The 20,243-nt window shown below is 38.9% G+C and overlaps 1 protein-coding gene across 1 annotated transcript in view; it reads left to right on the top strand.

Annotated features, from left to right (window-relative positions):
* Window positions 1-20,243, top strand: part of EXOC4 (exocyst complex component 4) — a 642,084-nt gene that overhangs the window by 224,347 nt on the left and 397,494 nt on the right. The window contains exon 10 of the mRNA XM_075345350.1: window positions 15,342-15,432. Within this exon, the coding sequence (XP_075201465.1) occupies window positions 15,342-15,432 (91 nt within the window). The remainder of the gene's footprint in view (window positions 1-15,341; window positions 15,433-20,243) is intronic.

A 20,243-nucleotide genomic window follows, 5' to 3' on the forward strand; every position in this document is an offset into this window, starting at 1 on the left:
CAGGTAGAGTCAGTCAGAGACTGCAGGTGACTCTCACTGGGGCTCCAGTTACCATCATTCACTGAAGGGAGTCGGTTCTGTGTTGGATCTTAGCACCCGTTATACTCTGCCAAGTAACGAGCGTACCCGAGAACCCGATGCTCAGTTGAGTATCGAGCAGTGCTGAGTACAATCTCTTATCATTATTGGCTACCCTTAATTTGTATTTCAGCAAAGTTGGCTCAAAATGTAAATTTTCATTATACTCCTAAATGATTATCGTATGAGTTGAGAAGGGTTTTGAAATTTAAGTTGCCAGTATACCCCTTGATGAATATTTTCAGAGTTGTGGTGGGCCTTGAAAGCCAATTGGTGTTGTCTTCATTTTGAATACTACTGTGTTTACAGTAAGCGGACTAGGGCCGCATTTGGGGTTATTTCTGAACATACGAGAAGCAGTGCAAGAAAACTTTGGATGCAGTTCCCTAATTTTCTTGCCTTTTTATGATCAGTTGTCAGAAATGTGACATTTTAAAAAATATTAATTTAATTTTTTCACTTGCTTTGCATCAAATCCACAAAAACTTGTGAGCTCAAAGTATTCATCCCTTAAAGGTGTTTTACCTTGAATAAAGGTCATTTTAAAGTTAATTTTAATTAATAGATCTTGGATTAATTAAAAAAAAAATGTTCCTGTGCTGAGATCTTATAAATGTGCCCCTGCTATGTACTGTGTAATGATCGTGTCTGACCATACAAGGACATGGTCTGATAATACCACATCTCTCGGGCTTTGGAGGACATCAAAGATTATGCAGCCATTACAGCAGGTGGATCAAAGCTGATTCTTTTTGTGAGGTAAAAAATTTCTCTGCCTGTTTTTAAAAAATGTTTTACCTTAGAATAATTTGCGATCCTTTGCTGTAATGACTGTATGTATACTTTTTTTTTTTACTTCTTCCCAGGCCTAGGAGGTGTGGTATGATCAGACCATGTCCCTGTACAGTCAGACACGGCCATTACACAGTACATAGCAGAGACACATATATAAGATTATTAGCACAGGAACATTTTTTTAAACACATCCAATTGTGGATCTTATTATTATTCCAAGAGAAATTGATTAATATCCGATCTAATATTAGTATCAACTTTGTTCATGGGAAAACCTCTTTAAGAGGTGTAATTTTCAAAATGGGCTCCTTTATCGGGGTATATAACATTCTGCTACTTTTTACCATTCTTGGCAAATAGTAAAAAATATTTACTGGAAAAATTTAAAATTACTGTTACATTTAAAAGTGTTGAAATATGCTCAAAATATGAACAATAAGATAAAATTATTTATTTTTTATTTTTTGGAGCACCATTGATTCCATGGGACTGTACATGTGATAGGGTTTATACCATATATAGAACACATATTACAATGAACAAAATAAGTGACTGGTACAGAGGGGAGAGAACCCTTCCCTTGCGGGCTACAGTCTACAGAATTATTCGGAATGAGACAATCTGTTGGAGGACTGCGGCTTTGATAGTGATGAGGTGGCAGCAGGGTTATTGCAGGTTGTAAGCTTTCTTAAAAATATGAGTTTCCAAGTTCTGTCTGTAGGTTTAAAACATTAGAGACAATTGGACATGTTGGGGCACAGAATTTCAGAGGATGGTGGATACTCGTAAGAAGTCCTGATGGTGATTGGGTGAGGAACATACAAAAGCGGAGGAGATAAAGGTTTTGTGAGGATCGGAGATTACTGGTGTGAAGATTAGAGTTGAGGGAGTACCTAACTATTCGTACTCGTTATACTCCTAACGATTACTGTCTAATACTAGCGTTTTTGTTCCGAATTACATGTGCAATGCAAATCAAGGGGGAAAATCTCACAATGTAATGAGTAACTCGAATTCTGCAGCATTTGCTACTCGCACAAATAGTACAGCATTTGGGTTACTTGTTACTTTGTGAGTTTTTCCCCATTGACTTGCATTGCACACACTATTCAGAATGAATACGCGGTATTAGACAGTACTCGTTATGAGTGTAACGAGTACGAATAGTTAGGTACTCGCTCAACTCTATTGAATATATTGGGCAATTAGTTCAGAGATACTATATATGGAGGAAACCATATGCAAATATATATTACCAGATTCGCATTGAGTGTACACACATATTTAACATACAACAATTAAAAGTTTGAAATCTTTTTATTACAGTTGACAAATTCTCCTAAGTTGTCTGTATGGGCATACAAGTCTTAGAAAATTGAATAAAATACCTTCATATCTGCGATCCAATGTCTGTGTCCAGAGAAATCCACGTTTTTCTTAAATGGAAATTAGTTGTTAAGATCTATGGGCCGAACACTGATCTGTATGAGAATCTGCGTATTTTAAACCCATGTGGGGCATTATCAGTGTGAGACATGTAATAACTGACAGTCTGATCTCTTGATTACACACTGCTCTGCAATGAGATCACAACTAACAGTACATCAGAGCTAACACAACAGAAGTGAAGTTCGTTTAATTGCAAACACATTTGCACTGGCAACCAGCGGAGGGGGCAGGAGAACTAGTACAGCGTAGTTGATAGCGTTGTGTGTTTGCAATGAGACAAAGTGCAACTCTGCTGTATTGTCAATTATAATCAGGCACAGCTTTGCAGCATAGCTGATCGCACTATGAGAAAACAAATGGTTCTTTAAAATGTGTTTGTAGTGAGGCAAACTTAACTTCTGCTGTACTGTGTTAGTGTCAGAGCTGTTTTGTGACCATAGGAGCAGTATCAGCCATTACATATGACAGTGGTAATGCCCCCTTTCATTTACAACAAGCTCTAGAGGCAGTGTCTCATGCAGATCTCTTTCCTATCTATAGATCTTAATCGCTCATTTGCATAAAAAATACATGACTTTCTCTGACAAAACATTGGATCATATATATCAAGGTTTCGTTTTAGTCTTACTGTCAGATTCCATTTAATGATCTGGTCAATGCATACGCAGGATCTAAGTGGTTTGATGGGGGGGGGTTATCACCTCATTGCTTCTAGCTCCCTACAACTTGATCGCAGGGTGCCATTTGGATTTTCATTGTACCCTCATAACTGATGAAAGACATGGGAATCCTCAAAGTCAATTAAGGTCTTGTTAGGAGATCTCTAAAGAGGTACGCAGTGTTTCTAGTACTCAAGCCTCCAAAGGTTGACGTCCCCTGAAGTACTTAGAAAAGAAAAGTTAGAGCTGCTTTGAAAACTGCAAACAAATCGGTCTAAGCATGGACCACAATACACTGACTGGCCGCAGGTCTCCCGACTGGAGTGTCACCGCTCTATATATTTCTATGAGGCTGTAACACTTGAGGTAGGAGATCTACAGCCAGTCTGTGCATTATGGTCCATGCTCTAACCGATTTTAATGGACGTCTGAAGCCACCTTTAAAAATAATTTAAATGAAAGGCTCATGCTTGTCCTCCGCTTTATTCTGATAGGTCATTTCAGACGCCAGTTCTTGCGATCAGTTGAGGTTCTAGAGGTGAGATCTCTAGCAATCAGCAAATTATTCCCTATTCTGTGGATTGGTAGCATAATAATATCCTTTTAAATAAAAAATAATAAAAAAAAACCAAATACAAATATTTTGCATCACTGTGTTTGTAAAGATTCCAGCTATTAAAAGATCACACAATATTTTAGTTATTGCAGTAACCATACTGACCTGTAGGTTAAAAGTACGGTAATGTCATTTTTACCATTCCGTAAATGCTCTAGCAACAAAACCCGTAAAAATTTGCATAAAAGCTAAAATTGATACCCAAAAAGGTTTAAATGGTATGTAATTTTATTTTAAATTATTTCTTCCTTTTTATATTAGGGTGGTGTTTTTTTTTTTTTGTTCTGCTTTTTTTTTTTTTTTTTTTTATGCACAAAGCAGACTGTGATAACAGTCTAAGATTTTTCAGACATTTATTTAGCCATTTTCCATCTTAAATTTGACTTAGCTTAAAATTTGAAATTATGTACTGTGGGTACGATGCAATAAAAATATGTTCTTCCTTTAAATATGCACTCTATCTTTTCATTTTTAAGAACACAACCCTTCAAAAATGGATGTTTCCAAAATATTAATTTTCCTTGATGCAGGGAGAAAAATTGAAAATTGCCTTCACCTTGGGAGCAAAGTACAGATTTTGTTTGAGCATTTCACTACTCATTTACATTTAAATTATCCAGTTGGAATATGCGCAAAGTTTGAAGATGCCTATTAACTGTATGAGCCTCAGCAACAATAATTACTTAGGGGCAATGGATTCCAGCCGACAAGCAGTCAATATACTAATATTTGGGCTGAAGTCATTTTTTTCTGTCTGTCATATGCCATAAATTCTGTAAATTGTGTCTCATAATTTATCTCCTCTCGCTTCACTTGAGATTAGATGAAGTATGTGCCTTACAGTGTTGATCTTATAGCATGGTTGAGCCTCCAGGAGACCTTTGCATACCAGAAGCTGGAAAATAAAACATAAAGCTAGAATAAAACATAAAGCTAGTTGTGTGTTTTTTGTTTTGTTTTTTTTTCTTTTTTTTTACATTTATATTCTCTATTTATTTTCTAACATATTTTCTAACATACTGTATAAGAACACATTAAAAACTATTCTAGAATTCAATAACATCTATTACAAAAAATAGCTAGGTAGGGACGGAGATTAAAAGGACGGAATAGAGATATGTGAGTGGGAGGGAGAGGAAAAAAGAAGGGAAGTCCTGTTATTTGTAATAGTCATACTTTATATTAAAATTCTATGTAAATAATGTGGAGAAAATAAGTATTTAATACACTGACGATTTTGCACGTGTTCCCACCTACACTGGATGGTGAGGTCACAAATTTTTTATCACAGGTACACTTCAACTGTGACAGACACAATAAAAAAAATCCAGAAAATCATTGTATGATTTTTAAATAATTTGTTTTTTATTGTATGAGATAAGAAGTATTTCATACAATAGAGAAGCAGAACGTAATATTTGGTACAGAACCTTTGTTTGCAATTACAGAAGTCAGATGCTTGCTGTAGTTCTTGACAAAGTTTGCACACACTGCAGAAGGGATTTTGGCCCTCTTCACCACACAGATCTTCTCCAGATCTTTCAGGTTTTGGGGTTGTTGCAGGGCAACATTGAGTCCTAGCTTCCTTCAAAGATTTTCTATTGGGGTCAGGACTGGAGACCGGCTAGGCAACTCCAGGACCTTGAAATGCTGCTTACGGAGCCACTCCTTCATTGCCCTGACTCTGTATTTCGGGTCATTGTCATGCTGGAAGACAGCCATGACCCATCTTTAATGCTCTTACTGGGGGAACGAGGTTGCTGGCCAAAATATCATAATACATTACCCCATTCGTCCTCCCTTGAATACTCAGCAGTTGTCCTGTCCCCTTTGCAGAAAAGCACCCCAAAAGTATGATGTTTCCACCCCCATGCTTCACAGTTGGGACTGTGTTCTTGGAGTTGTACTCATCCTTCTTCTTCCTCCAAACACACTATGTTTGGAGGTCAAAAGACACTGTATATCACCCACAAAACACCATACCAACAGGAAGTTTGAAGGTGGGAAAATAATGGAGCTGTTTTTCAGCATACCGCACTGGTAAATTTCATATGATTGAATGAAAGATGAATGGACAAATGTACCAAGACCTTCTTCATAAAAGTCTGCTGCCATCTACCAGGAAGATGAAGATGAAACGAGGGTGGACATTTCAGTAAAATAATGATCCCAAACACGCAGCCAAGAAAACTCCCAATTCATTTCAGCGAAAGAAAATAAGACTGCTAGACTTACCTAGCCAATTGCCTAACCTTAATTCAATGGAAAATTTATGCCAGGAACTTAAGCACAGAGTTCATAGAAGAACCCCCCGGAAGTTTCACGATTTGAAGAATGTTTGTGTCAAAGAAGATTAAATGAAACAGCGCAATAGGGTCTTATCTAGTATTAAAATTAAGTAAAAGCAGGTATATGCTCACCTTGAAGCTAAATGAATTAGCATGTAAAGAGTCAAATGAGCTACTGCAGAACATACTTAGTGAGTCAATGGGAAGTGGTAAAGGAATGGATGTGGTAGATTCCTGCGCTGCTCCGTGGAAGTTCACGGATTCATCAGGAAAGGTAAAGGTTATTTAATTTCCAAGTTAGGAAAAGCGCAAAGGCTCCCTGATGAGTCATTGTTTAGAACAAAAAAAAGGCAAAAAAATGTGCAGAACAAAAAAGTTTCTCCATACAGGATGCATCTTGAAGCGGTCATCACCAACAAAGGCTTTTGTACAATATATTAAATAAATTTCAGTAAGCGTGTTCATTACTTTTTCCTGTGTCAATTATACACGTATTTGGTATTACTACGGTATATCCGGAAAAGTCTGATGTATCAATATATATAATTAATTAAACCAATTAGTAAATAAAGGAATGAAAAAAAATAGAAACACCAGAATTACGTTTGTTTGACCTTTGCAACACTGCACTAGAATAGAATAAGGGGCAATTAAAACGTTAGATCTACCCCAAAATGATATCCGTAAAAAACGTCAGCCCATTTTTTTTTTTTTTTTTTTACAAAGTTCTGAATTTTTATTTTTAGCATTTAAAGAACAGAAGCTTTGCATGTTTTGTGTCTGCATAATCGTATATACCTGCAGAATCATATTGCCAGGTCATTTTTTACCATAAAATGAATGCTGTAAATAAAAAGAAATTGCAGAATTGCTCTTGTTTTTGCAATTTCGTGACATTTTGAATTTTTCTTTTCCCCAATTTCTAGTACACCACATAATATGAATGAGTGTCATTGAAAAGCGCAATTCGTCCCCCGAAAAAACAAGCCCTTATGCATCTATGTGAATGGAAAAATAAAAGTTATAGCTTTTGAAAGGAGGGTTAAAAAAAAATCGGAATTTTGTTGCAGCATTAAGGGGTTAATATGTAAATCAGGGCTCTCCACTGCTCCCTTGGTGTGACCAGGGGTTCCAACCTCCGCAGTATGGGGCACGCTGCCCCTTGGCTTTATTGGCAGTACTCGCTTGCCCAGAGAAAAGGCTGCCTTAACTGAAATGTGCGCACAACACTCCTGGAGGTCACCAGTATGTGCGCAAAGCACTGGTGGGCATAGACAGAAAAGGGCCCCTGTACGGGAACAATATATGTGCCCTTTGCAGTTAAAAAAAAATTTCATCAAAATGTACAATTTCACTAGCTCTGGACTTAGAAATAGGCCCCCTTACCACTTGGACCCCTGTGCGGCTGCACCAATGATATGTCCGCCCCTGGCGCAAAGTGTTAATGTTTGCGCTCTCTTTCCTCACTCCAGACTGTAGATGCCACTTGCTACACTCGTCAGTAGTGGTTCATAAAAAAATATAGATGAAGCTTATATATAAATTGAACTGTACAGTCGCCAAGAGTTGACCTTGCATGGCTGCCATCTTAGTACTGCTCTGAAACCAGCTATTTTACCTACCATATTTTTCGGACTATAAGACACACCATTGTTTTAGAGAAGGAAGAAATAGAAAAAAAATAGTAAAAAAAATGTGGTCGTGACACACTTATGGGGGCGTGGATCTGCTGCTGATACTGTTATGGAGGTAATAATATCCCCAAATTCTGTACTCATATCCCCCATTCTGGGTCCCTTCCAGGTATATACACTGTGTGCAGACTTATTAGGCAAATGAGTATTTTGATCACATGATAATTTTTATACATGTTGTCCTACTTCAAGCTGTATAGGCTGAGAGCCAACTACCAATTAAGTAAATAAGGTGATGTGCATCTCTGTAATGAGGAAGGGTGTGGTGTAATGACATCAACACCCTATATAAGGGGTGCATACTTATTAGGCAACTTCCTTTCCTTTGACAAAATGGGTCAGAAGAGAGATTCGACGGGCTCTGAAAAGTCCAAAATAGTGAGATGTCTTGCAGAGGGATGCAGTAGTCTTGAAATTGGCAAACTTTTGAAGTGTAATCATCGAACAATCAAGCGTTTCATGGCAAATAGCCAACAGGGTCGCAAGAAGCGTGTTGGGCAAAAAAGATGCAAAATAACTGCCCATGAATTGAGGAAAATCAAGCGTGAAGCTGCTAAGATGCCATTTGCCACCAGTCTGGCCATATTTCAGAGCTGCAACGTTACTGGAGTATCAAAAAGCACAAGGTGTGCAATACTCAGGGACATGGCCAAGGTAAGGAAGGCTGAAAAACAACCATCTTTGAACAAGAAACATAAGATAAAACGTCAAGACTGGTCCAAGAAATATCTTAAGACTGATTTTTCAAAGGTTTTATGGACTGAAAAATGAGAGTGACTCTTGATGGGCCAGACAGATGGGCCAGAGGCTGATCAGTAAAGGGCAGAGAGCTCCACTCCGACTCAGACGGCAGCAAGGTGGAGGTGGGGTACTGGTATGGGCTGGTATCATCAAAGATTAACTTGTGGGAGTTTTTTGGGTTGAGGATGGAGTGAAGCTCAACTCCCAGACCTACTGCCAGTTTCTGGAAGACAACTTCTTCAAGCAGTGGTACAGGAAGACGTCAGTATCGTTAAAAAAAACCAAAAACATGATTTTCATTTAGGACAATGCTCCATCACATGCATCCAAATACTCCACAGCGTGGCTGACCAGTAAAGGTCTAAAAGATGAAAAAATAATTACATGGCCCCCTTGTGCACCTAATCTAAACCCCATAGAGAATCTGTGGTCCCTCATAAAATGTAAGATCTACAGGGAGGGAAAACAGTACACCTCTCGGAACAGTGTCTGGGAGGCTGTGGTGGCTGCTGCACGCAATATTTATCGTAAACAGATCAAGCAACTGACAGAATCTATGGATGGTAGGCTGTTGAGTATCATCAGAAAGAAAGGTGGCTATATTGGTCACTAATTGTTTTGGGTTTTGTTTTTGCATGTCAGAAATGTTTATTTCTAAATTGTCTGCAGTTATATTGGTTTACCTGGTGAAAATAAACAAGTGAGATGGGAATATATTTGGTGTTTATTAAGTTGCCTAATAATTCTGCACAGTAATAGTTACCTGCACAAACAGATATCCTCCTAAGATAGCCAAATCTAAAAAAAAAAACACTCCAACTTCCAGAAATGGTAAGCTTTGATATTTGAGTCTTTTGGATTGATTGAGAACATGGTTGTTGATCAATAATAAAAAAAAAATCCTCTAAAATACAACTTGCCTAATAAGTCTGCACCCAGTGTATGACCCCCATCGTGGAATATGTATGTTCCCCATCCTTATATGTGTGATCCTCCAACCTGTGTGTATGTATGTATGTATGTATGTATATATAATATAATATAAATATGATCCAACCCCATCCAGGTGTACAATAATGCCTTTATATACTATATTTATTTAATGCCTTAATTTTACAGATGTGATGCTCACCTAGCTTTCATTTTGGTCCTGCCTCTGCACTAGAAACAGTCTCCCATATCTCAAGGACCTGCAGTGATGTAATGAAGAGGCAGAGCACTGTGCTGTTCTGACTGCTCTGGCCCCGTCTCTTCATTACATCACTGCAGGTCCTTGTTCAGCTACGGGAGACTTTGTTTCTAGTGCAGAGGCAGGACCAAACTGAAAGCTAGGTGAGCACTCAGCACAGAGGCTGAGGGCTGTGCTGTGAAGGTATGCCGTGCTCTGGCCCGTACACTGCAGTGATCTGCACTTCCTTCGGGCCAGACAGGTGACACACACTCTCCCCAGCCGCTGCAGGAAGCCGGTGGCTGGAGCACCCATGTGTGTCCGCTGTTTACATTAAACAGGTATTGATTTGCTGCTCCTCACACCCGCTTCTAGTCACTGACTAAAGAGAGCGGAGAGAGGTGGGCGGGGAGCAGCTAATGAATATTTCTTTATTTTAAACAGTGGGCACACGTGGTTTCTCCAGCCACTGGCTTCCTGCAGCACCAACCCTCCCTGCCTCCTGTGATCCCACTCCTCAACCGCTCCATCCCCACAGCTCTCTAACCCGCAGGTACCCCCCGCTTTGACATTTGGATTATAAGACGCACCCCACACTTTCCTCCCAAATTTGGAGGAAAAAAAGTGTGTCTTATAGTCCGAAAAATACGTACGTACTGTAATACTCAAAAATATTGTAGAATAAGCGATTGGAGGTTCAGATATCCTTAAGGTGACTAAAAAAGTAACACAAAGAAAGTTTTTAAAAATTTAAAAAATACCGTTTTAAATCGACCATTTTTTCGACTTTAAAAATAAGTAAATAAAAAAAAACATACTTTTGGTATTGCCGCAACCTTAAAAGTCCGATTTTACAAAAATATAAAATGATTTAGCCCACACAACATCCAAGCCCCATCTATGTAAAAATATGAAACTTAATTTATTTTTTCTTTTTAGAAATAATTTTCTTTTAACTTAAAAAACCCCAAACTTTTACAAGTGTCGTCTCACTGTAATCTCACCGCAGGTCATTTTACGCTGCATAAAAAAAAACACAGTGGGCATGAGATTTCTATGAATTCCATCCACTTTGCCGCAACTGTAAGACACTACGCTTTTTTTTTTTTTTCCGCAGCAAAAATACACAGCATCTTAAACTTATGGTGGGAGCTTAACCTTGGAGCTTATCTGTTATTTCCGATATTTAAAGAGTGTAAATGCTGCCTTAGTAAATAGGATGACTTATCCTATTGAAATTCCTACTGTGGTAACTTACTGGACCATTTCTATTATTTTTTTTCTCTCCCCCCGAGCATAATTTCATTTTCAGAACATGACACCTTTTATAGCAGTTAAATATCGAACATTCATTTTAAAGTCACTTAAAATCCACCTATGTGTGGTTAATTTTACCTTGTGGAAAGGATGTCTAAAATGGTGAAATGTGTCTACTTTATCTGTCTTTCGGGATTTCTTTGCGTATTCAACCGGTAGATTATATCCCAGATTAAACATTTACTCGCTAATTAAACTAGATTGTAGAACTCTATTTCCCAAGCAGCTGTCATACAGATCTTCTAGGAACGAGAGCATGATGATTCTCTTAAAACTTTCTTGACGAGTATATTTTGCTGACCAAATCATAAATTGTTTTTTGAAGGACTGTCAATTATTTAGTATAAAGGCCTACCGTAGATTTTACATGGGCGTCCCAGAGGTTTTACATCTGGGATTAATCTAATGAGAGTGAAAGGCACATTTTTGTTCTGGTTTAGTGACAATGGTGTAATAGTAATACAGTGATTATTAATAATTTGTGTATTCATATGTATTTTTAATTAGCCTGCAACTTACCGTAATACAATAAACTAACAGTAGTCTATTCTCCAGGTTTTGTTTTTTAAATTTATTTTTTTTTTTTGTAATATCTTATGACCCAAGTTCATAGACTATTCTTATTAAAGTAAGCCATTGTTTTCCTATAAAAGCATTGGCCTATCATCCATTATCTTATGAGATAAAGATCAGTAGGATGTCTAATGTACATATGTGGCACTTTACATTTTCTAACTGTATTTCATATTCTTAAACATGCCTCCTAGAATCGGGATATTCACAGTGATGGCATAGTTTTTAATAAATTAGTGTAACCTCATCAGAGTTTGCACACTAACTGTTAGGGACACTTTGCACACTACGACATCGCAGGTGCGATGTCTGTGGGGTCAAATTGAAAGTGACGCACATCCAGCATCGCAGGCGATATCGTACTGTGTAAAGCATTTTTGATACGATTAAAGCCTGCTTTACACGCTACAAGATATCTTACGATGTGTCGGCGGGGTCACGTCGTAAGTGACGCACATCCGGCATCGTAAGGTATGTTGTAGCGTGTGACAGCGACGTGCAATTGCGATTGAACGAAAAACCGTTCATCGCATGCACGTCGTTCATTCCTGCCGAATTGCACGTCAGATTGTTCATCGTACCCGGGGTAGCACACATCGCAGTGTGTGACACCCCGGGAACGATGAACAGACCTCTCCTGCGGCTCCCGGCCCACAATGGGGAAGGAAGGAGGTGGGCGGGATGTTTACGTCCCGCTCAACTCCGCCCCTCCGCTTTTATTGGCCGGCTGCCGCGTGACGTCGATGTGACGCCAAACGTCCCTCCCACTCCAGGAAGTAGATGTTTGCCGCCCACATCGAGGTCGTATGGAAGGTAAGTACTTGTGACGGAGGTTAATCGTTTGTGCGGCACGTTCAACAAATTGAACGTGCCGCACATACGATGGGGGCGTTGCAAATCGCATACGATATCGTATGCGAAATTGCAACGTGTAAAGCAGGCTTTACGAGCACAAAAGCGTCGTAATCGTATCATCGGTGTAGTGTCGGTCATTTCCATGAATTGGGAATGACCGATGTTACGATGCTGTTTCTGTGAGTGAGGTGAGTGCGGTGAGTGCATGTGAAGCTGGCGTAGCGATAATGTTTGCTACGCCAGCTATGACCATGATATCACAGCTGAGACGGGGGCGGGGACTATCGCGCTCTGCATCGCAGCATCGGCTTGCGATGTCATACTGTGCAAAGTGCCCCTTAGACTATGTGCACATGCGTCTTTTACATTCAAGTTTTTACAGGCAAAGCCACTTGAGGAGAACGCCACTGGTCATTTTATGAAGTGGCTTTGCCGGTGGACTTGCCGTTGTTCTTGCGGCAGCTGTTTTAACGTTTATTGTATGTTATGGAGTACAGAGAGTGGGTGCCTTCCCAACGAAAAACTGCTGCACGGTTTCTGAACCCTGAATCAGTTAAAAAAAAAAAAGTGATTTAAAGGGAACCTGTCAGGTGCAATGTGCACCCAAAAGCATGAGCAGTTCTGGGTGTATATTGCTAATCCCTGTCTAACCGTCCCTGTATCTAGTAGCATAGGTAAAGAGATCTTTAAAAAAAACAAGTATTTCTGAAGATCCTTTATAATATGCTAATCCACCTTCTTAGAATGTTTGCACGCTCACAACATGCAATTCAATGCCCATTGCCCAGTGTCATCGGCAGTGACTCGCGTACCTCCGTGCGTGTATTCCACATCAAACCCTACAATAAAACACTGCATGAAACAAGCTTCCCATTCATTTTAGGGAAAAAACGCTGATACTTCACATCACCTTTTTCCCCGTATTCTTAAAAAAAGAATCAAGCTAATTATTTAACATGTTTTTTTCATGCATGAACTCACATTTTGCTACAGGGGTTTGTTTTTTTTTGCTTTTTATTTGCTATGCCACAAAAAAATACAAAAATCACATTAAAAAACCACACATCAAAATGGCAATCCAAAACCATAGCAAAAACCATGTTTTTAGGCGTAAATTTTTCAGCCAGAAAAAAAACCCCAGAAAACTCTGTGTGAAAATACCCTAAATATTCATGTGTGTTTTCAATGGCAAAGGTAATGGACAGAGTGATCAGGGGAGGACATATTATTGGCGCAACCTGTGCAGGGTCCCAAGTGGTAAAAGGCCCATATTTACCTACAAAGCAGGTGGAATTGTGCATTTTGATAAGTTTTTGGACTGAAAAGTGCCCATATTTTGCTCTTGTACAGAGACCCTTTTTTTGTCTGTGTCTGCCAGTGTAATGATGTAAGGTGTCTGTACACAATTAGACTTAAGACACTAAAATATAGATCAATTCAACACATGAACGATTGTTCTTTTTTCATTTTATAATGGATGGTTGCTAGCTCGGTGTGTGTGGCTTTTTTTTAACAATTGTAATGACCAGTATCAACCTAAATATGCGTATCTGCTTGAGAGAAATGATCATTCGCCAGATAAATGTTTGTTCAATGATTCATTCACCATTAACCAAATTTTATGTACTGTATATGGTCAGCTTAATCTGTTACCACACAATAGACTTCTGCAAGCAGATTGGCAGCACTCTTGTCCAGCTGCTTCATTAGTAGCCCTAGGCTGCCGATCCAGAGATGTGCGAACATCTTGCTGAATCTTAAGGCCTTTGGTCGAGGAGCCACATACTACCAATTTGGACTCTGGAACAGGGTCCTGCAAATGTTTTTTGTCTACTATATTTGAAAAATGTATCAGTGGCCTATCTGTCCTGAGAACAAAGGATCAGGCATATTGAAGTCCATCTACCCAATTTTTCTGTTCCCTGACCTCTTCATTGGCGGAACGACGGGACGAATCCATATACATGATTGCTTTTTCCCTGCTAAAATATTCTGGTTTCACTGAGCGTAGTCCTATTTGTATGGCAAGGTTTAGATTGCATTAACAATTTTGTCCTCAGAAGACACAATGCCAGTAATGTCATATGCTATTTTAGGTCAATGAAATAAATAAGCATTGAAACTTAATATTAAATATTGTAGATCTGTAGACATAAATGATGTGAACGTTGACTCCTTGATATGCAAATTGAAGACCTACAAAAAGATGATCATTTAATTTACATTTTTCTTATTACTTAGAAAGGAGTTCTCCTTTAAGAGAGGTAGTCCCCAAATGCTCTTTTAGGCTGCGTGCCCACGATCAGTGTTTGCAGCGTTTTGGACACAGTGTGTCTAAGCTACATCAAAACCACTGTGTTCTACAGTACAAGCACTGTGCATGGGATTTGTAGAAATCTCCTGCCCACTGCTCTTGTCTTTTCCACAGCATGAACTGACCTGCGTCGCGGCTCCCCGAGCTCTGCTGCTGCATGTAAATTTATGCTTGCTGAGACGCGAGTGGTTTTGGCGGGGAGAACACCGCAACAGTCAGCAGCACCCAGAACCCTGATCGTGGTGACGGACCGCTGCGTTCTCCTGCGAACAACACTTGCGTCTCTGCAGGAGGGCTGACACTGAGGAGGCAATGTCTCCTTATTGTGGGAACGTACCCCAAGACATAACAGAGCAGCTATTCAACCTCTTGGGTCAAGCATCTGACTCTTTATGACTGCTCCCGATTCAATGTTTTGACTGCAGTGGTGTCATCACATCAACAGTGCACCTCACTATTAAACCAATCGCTGAGCTCAGCCACTAAGTTTAGTGACTGACTGCAGCGGTGATGTGAGCTGTAAACATGTCACCACTTCAGCTAAAGCACTGAGACCAGAACAGCAGCTCTATTTATTATGTTGCGTATAGAAAAGCTTTTGGGGTTTACCTTTCTTAAGGTATAAAAACCTTTTAAAATATAACAATAATTTTTGTGTGCTGCCTTTTAAGTGTAGTTATCATTGTTATGTCACACATTATGTTTCAATAGCATTGTGGAATAAAGCACAAGCGGATTTAACCTAGTATTCTGACTCATTTTAATTTTTCTTCTGATTGTTTTCTATTTCTTAGGTGGTCATGACAATTTAATTGGTGGAGGATCAAGGTTTGTCTGCAAACCGGGAGCCAGAAACATCACCATCATATTTCACCCTTTGCTCATGTAAGCTTGCATTGATTGCGATTATTTGATGTGTTATGATCGTTGTTGCTCAGGTTAGGAAAAACAAATGTGTGGTAAATCATTATTTTACCTTATATTGTTTAATTATTTATTCTATTGACCTAAGGGGATTATGTTACTGACGCAATTTGGCAAAAAAAAAAATAAATTTTTTTTTTTTGTACAATTGGGCTTTGTTAGGTCTGTTAGATGCAGCAAATAGATAGGGTTTTTTTTTCTTCTCTTCACTTTATTCTTTATTTTTAAATAGCGTAGATTTAGAAAGAGTTGGTTTTTTTTAATAAAAATGGGATGTAGGTCAAAGAAAGTTGAATAAAGGGTCTTATTGATATCTATGATGCGATATTATACAGTCATATGAAAAAGTTTGGGCACCCCTTTTAATGTTACCCTTTTTTCTTTATAACAATTTGGGGTTTTGCAACAGCTATTTCAGTTTCATATATCTAATAACTGATGGACTGAGTAATATTTCTGGATTGAAATGAGGTTTATTGTACTAACAGAAAATGTGCAATCCGCATTTAAACAAAATTTGATCGATGCAAAAGTATGGGCACCTCAACATAAAAGTGACATTAATATTTTGTAGCTCCTCCTTTTGGAAAAAAATAACAGCCTCTAGTCGCTTCCTGTAGCTTTTAATGAGTTTCTGGATCCTGGATAAAGGTATATTTGACCCTTCCTGTTAACAAAACAATTCCAGTTCAGTTAAGTTTGATGGTCGCCGAGCATGGACAGCACGCTTCAAATCATCCCACTGATTTCAATGATATTCAGGTCTGGGGACTGGGATGGCCATTCCAGAACATTGTAATTGTTCCTCTGCATGAATGCCTGAGTAGATTTGGAGCAGTGTTTTGGATAATTTTCTTGCTTAAATATCCATCCCCTGTGTAACGTCAACTTCGTCACTGATTCTTGCACATTATTGTTAAGAATCTGCTGATACTGAGTTGAATCCATGCGACCCTCAACTTTAACAAGATTCCCGGTGCCGGCATCTGTTAGAAACGGCTTCTTTTGCATCACTCTCCCATACAGCTTTTCCTTGTGCAACGTGCGCTGTATTGTTGACCGATGCACATTGACACCATCTGCAGGAAGATGAAGCTGCAGGTCTTTGGAGGTGGTCTGTGGATTGTCCTTGACTGTTCTCACCATTCTTCTCTGCCTTTCTGATATTTTTCTTGGCCTGCCACTTTTGGGCTTAACAAGAACTGTACCTGTGTTCTTCCATTTCCTTACTATGTTCCTCACAGTAGAAACTGACAGTTTAAATCTCTGAGACAACTTTTTGTATCCTTCCCCTGAACAACTATGTTGAATAATCTTTGTTTTCAGATCATTTGAGAGTTGTTTTGAGGAGCCCATGATGCCACTCTTCATAGGAGATTCAAATAGGAGAACTACTTGCAAGTGGCCACCTTAAATACCTTTTCTCATGATTGGATACACCTGCCTATGTAGTTCAAAGCTCAATGAGGTTACAAAACCAATTTAGTGCTTTAGTAAGTCAGTAAAAAGTAGCTAGGAGTGTTCAAATCAAGAAATTGATAAGGATGCCCATACTTCTGCACTTTGCACCGGTCAAATTTTGTTTAAATGCGGATTGCACATTTTCTGTTAGTACAATAAATCTCATTTCAATCCAGAATTATTACTCAGTCCATCAGTTATTAGATATATGAAACTGAAATAGCTGTTGCAAAAACCCAATTTGTTATAAAGAAAAAAGGTTAACATTAATAGGGGTGCCCAAACTTTTTCATATGACTGTATTCTAGAGAAATCCACATTTTTCTTAATATGTAAATGAGTTGTTAAGATCTATGGGCTGAACAATGATCTCTATGACGAGCTCCCTCTAGAGCTTATTGTCAATGAAAGGGCCAGTGTGAGGCATGTAATGATTAACAGCTCGCTCGCCTGATCTCACTGCAGAGCTGTGTGTGATTATAACTAACACAGTACAGCAGTTCTCATTGCGCACATACTGTATTTGTAGCTCCACTTTTCCTCTTTTCTGTCTTTCATCTCACGCAACCAGTGTCAGGTGAGAGGCAGCGCAGCAGAGCTGACAGCAATATGAGAGGACAACTACAATTGCAGATGTGTTTGTAATGGGACAAAGTTCTGCTGTTTTACCCTTTCTTCTTACACTGGCTGCCTGTGAGATGGAAACTGAATGTATTTATTAGCCAGGATTTTCGTATATAACCTAAAGCCAGTGCTAGTATAGCACTATCAGGCTGATTCTATACATACCTTTTAGTGGGCAGCTCGAATGTTTGGGTTTTGAAATCAATAAAAGTAAAGTTTATAAATCACCAACTTCTTGAGTGACAGCAGCTGAGGATCAGATAATAGCGGTGGGGGAGGGGAGTGTATTTATAGTTATCCCCTCCTCTTATTATAAGTAGCATAAGTATTATATAATCGATTTACTATTTCACTAGTACGACCTGTGTGAGGTCATATACATGTGACCAGAAGGGGCGGGGCCTCAGCCAACAGAAAAATGTTGCTTCCTGTTATCAGCTTTGTTGGCTGAGGCCCTGGCCCTTCTGGTCACATGGGTATATGACCTCACAAGTCCTGCTAGTGAAAAATGAAATCGATTGTATAATACTTATGCTAATTCTAACGGAGGTGATAACTATGAATACCCTCCAGATATTATCTGATCCTCAGCTGCTGTCACTCAAGAAAGCTGGTGATTTTATAAACTTTACTTTCTTGGATTTCAAAATCTAAACATCCGAGCTGCCCACTACAGGTATATAGAGAATCAGCCTGATAGTGCCAGTATAGCACTGGCTTCAGGTTATATACGAAAATCCTGATGATTGGTTCCTTTTAACATATGTTAATCCACTAATCCATTATTCAAAAAGATAAATATATTAAACCCTGCATGGAATATATGCATTTTCATAAAATATAGTAATAAAATGTTAATTTAATATTTCAACTGCATATTTGCAATGGTCATGCTGGTGACCCATTTGTTACAGTATGTACTGTGCTGTGAATTTCTTCCATTGATCAAAACAACACATTTTCAGTGGCCAATTTAACTGAAGCATGCTGCTGCTGCTTATGAGGTCAACACAGAGAGGGATTGAGAGACCAAAAGAGATAGAGAAATGATTAAGCTTCTATTTTGATCTGATGGAGTTGGAGTCTGGTCAGAGGTCGAGCGGGAAAGGTGAAATTAAATTTAATTTCTCCTGATGTTGAACAATGAGGCAGCCAACAAGTCATGGTGAGTAGTAGAGCGCGGCTGGCAGTAGGTCAGTCATTTCAAAGTTTCACCAAAGTTCTTGATGATTTTTTTCTGATAAACTTTGATGAACTCCTAAAATGTTCAGTGTAGCCGTATTACACATAACCGGACCAATCGGTTAAAAGTTTAGGTTCTATCAGTGCGTAATTTAATAACGTAAACCCTCAGGGAGATGCGTCAAGAGCTGTTACGCAAGTAGAATTATTGCAATTTCTGTGTCTTCTGTGAAGGGAATGTTTTTAACTGAGTTTTTGCTATCGAATTTGAAAGCAACATAATCTAGGGGTACATGCTGATTCTTTGCATGTGTTACTTGCGGGGCGGCTTAGTGCACTTCTTGGAAAAATCACTGCTTTATTAGCAGGAGATTTTCACAAGAGGACTAGTAAATCTGCTACGTAGTCCAACACCATACCCACCACTGATTGGCAAATTTCTATCTTAGCTCTGCAGAGGCAAAAAGCTGCCAATGAGTGGTGTTGGGGGGTTTATACAGAGCTCAGCATGCAAAGAAATGTGATTTTATCGAAATTGTAGCACCCAATAAAGTAACAGATAAATTGCTGGAATCGGGGTCTCTAAACCCAAATAACGCTGCTTTCAGATGGGGTAACTAAAACCTGCAAACAGGTTCCCTTTAAAACTGGGTGCAATGATGTTTTACTGATTTAGTTTTAAGTTTAATATAATAAAAGAAATGGTTTTGTGTAATTCTATTTGTTCCTTGACAAAAATGACACGGCTTCTGATGTCATATTCAATTTCAGTGAGACATTACTATTACTGTAGGCCGTAGAATAGGATTTGGGATGTAGCTCTGTAGAATTTAATATGCTTAGACTATAGAGGTTTACCTTTGATCTTTTACTTGTGCATAGTTTTTGGGAATCTATCTGATGTCCTTTAGATAAAGCAAAGCTATATTGCAATAAAATGCATGAAAAATTCAATGAGTCAAGGCCATGCTTCATTTTATTATTGAACTCCAACTTACTTGCAAACCTCAATAAGTACTCCTTAAATTGTAAAGTGCTGTGGAATATGTTTGCGCTACAGAAATAAAATTCTTATTAGGGCGCAGTCACGCAGCCATATGCCTCGTCCAAAGATTACATCCCAATGTTCGTACTGTCTGGCGGCTCTCCTGACCTGAGCATGTCGGCATGTATTTCTATGCAGCTGTCATGCTTAGGTCAGGAGAGCCGCTGGATAGTCCGAACATTGCGAGGCGATCTTTGGACGAGACATACGGCCTTGTGACTGCGCCCTTATTATTAGTACATAATCTTCAGTGTTTTCATCCTATTGGTTCTTGTACAAGTACATTGTCATAGCATAGGTACTAAAGTGAACCTGATATCTAATAGCAGCATGTATCAGACACTGGCTGTATGATCTCAGCCAGATATAGGTGACTCTAAATCACTGCAGCATTTCAGAGAAACATACTTTAAAAGCATGTCGGGAATCAAGTGGCAATGTGGACTAAGTTGGACAGATG

This window comes from Anomaloglossus baeobatrachus, chromosome 4 (genome assembly GCF_048569485.1).
Source record: "Anomaloglossus baeobatrachus isolate aAnoBae1 chromosome 4, aAnoBae1.hap1, whole genome shotgun sequence".
Classification (NCBI taxonomy): domain Eukaryota; kingdom Metazoa; phylum Chordata; class Amphibia; order Anura; family Aromobatidae; genus Anomaloglossus; species Anomaloglossus baeobatrachus.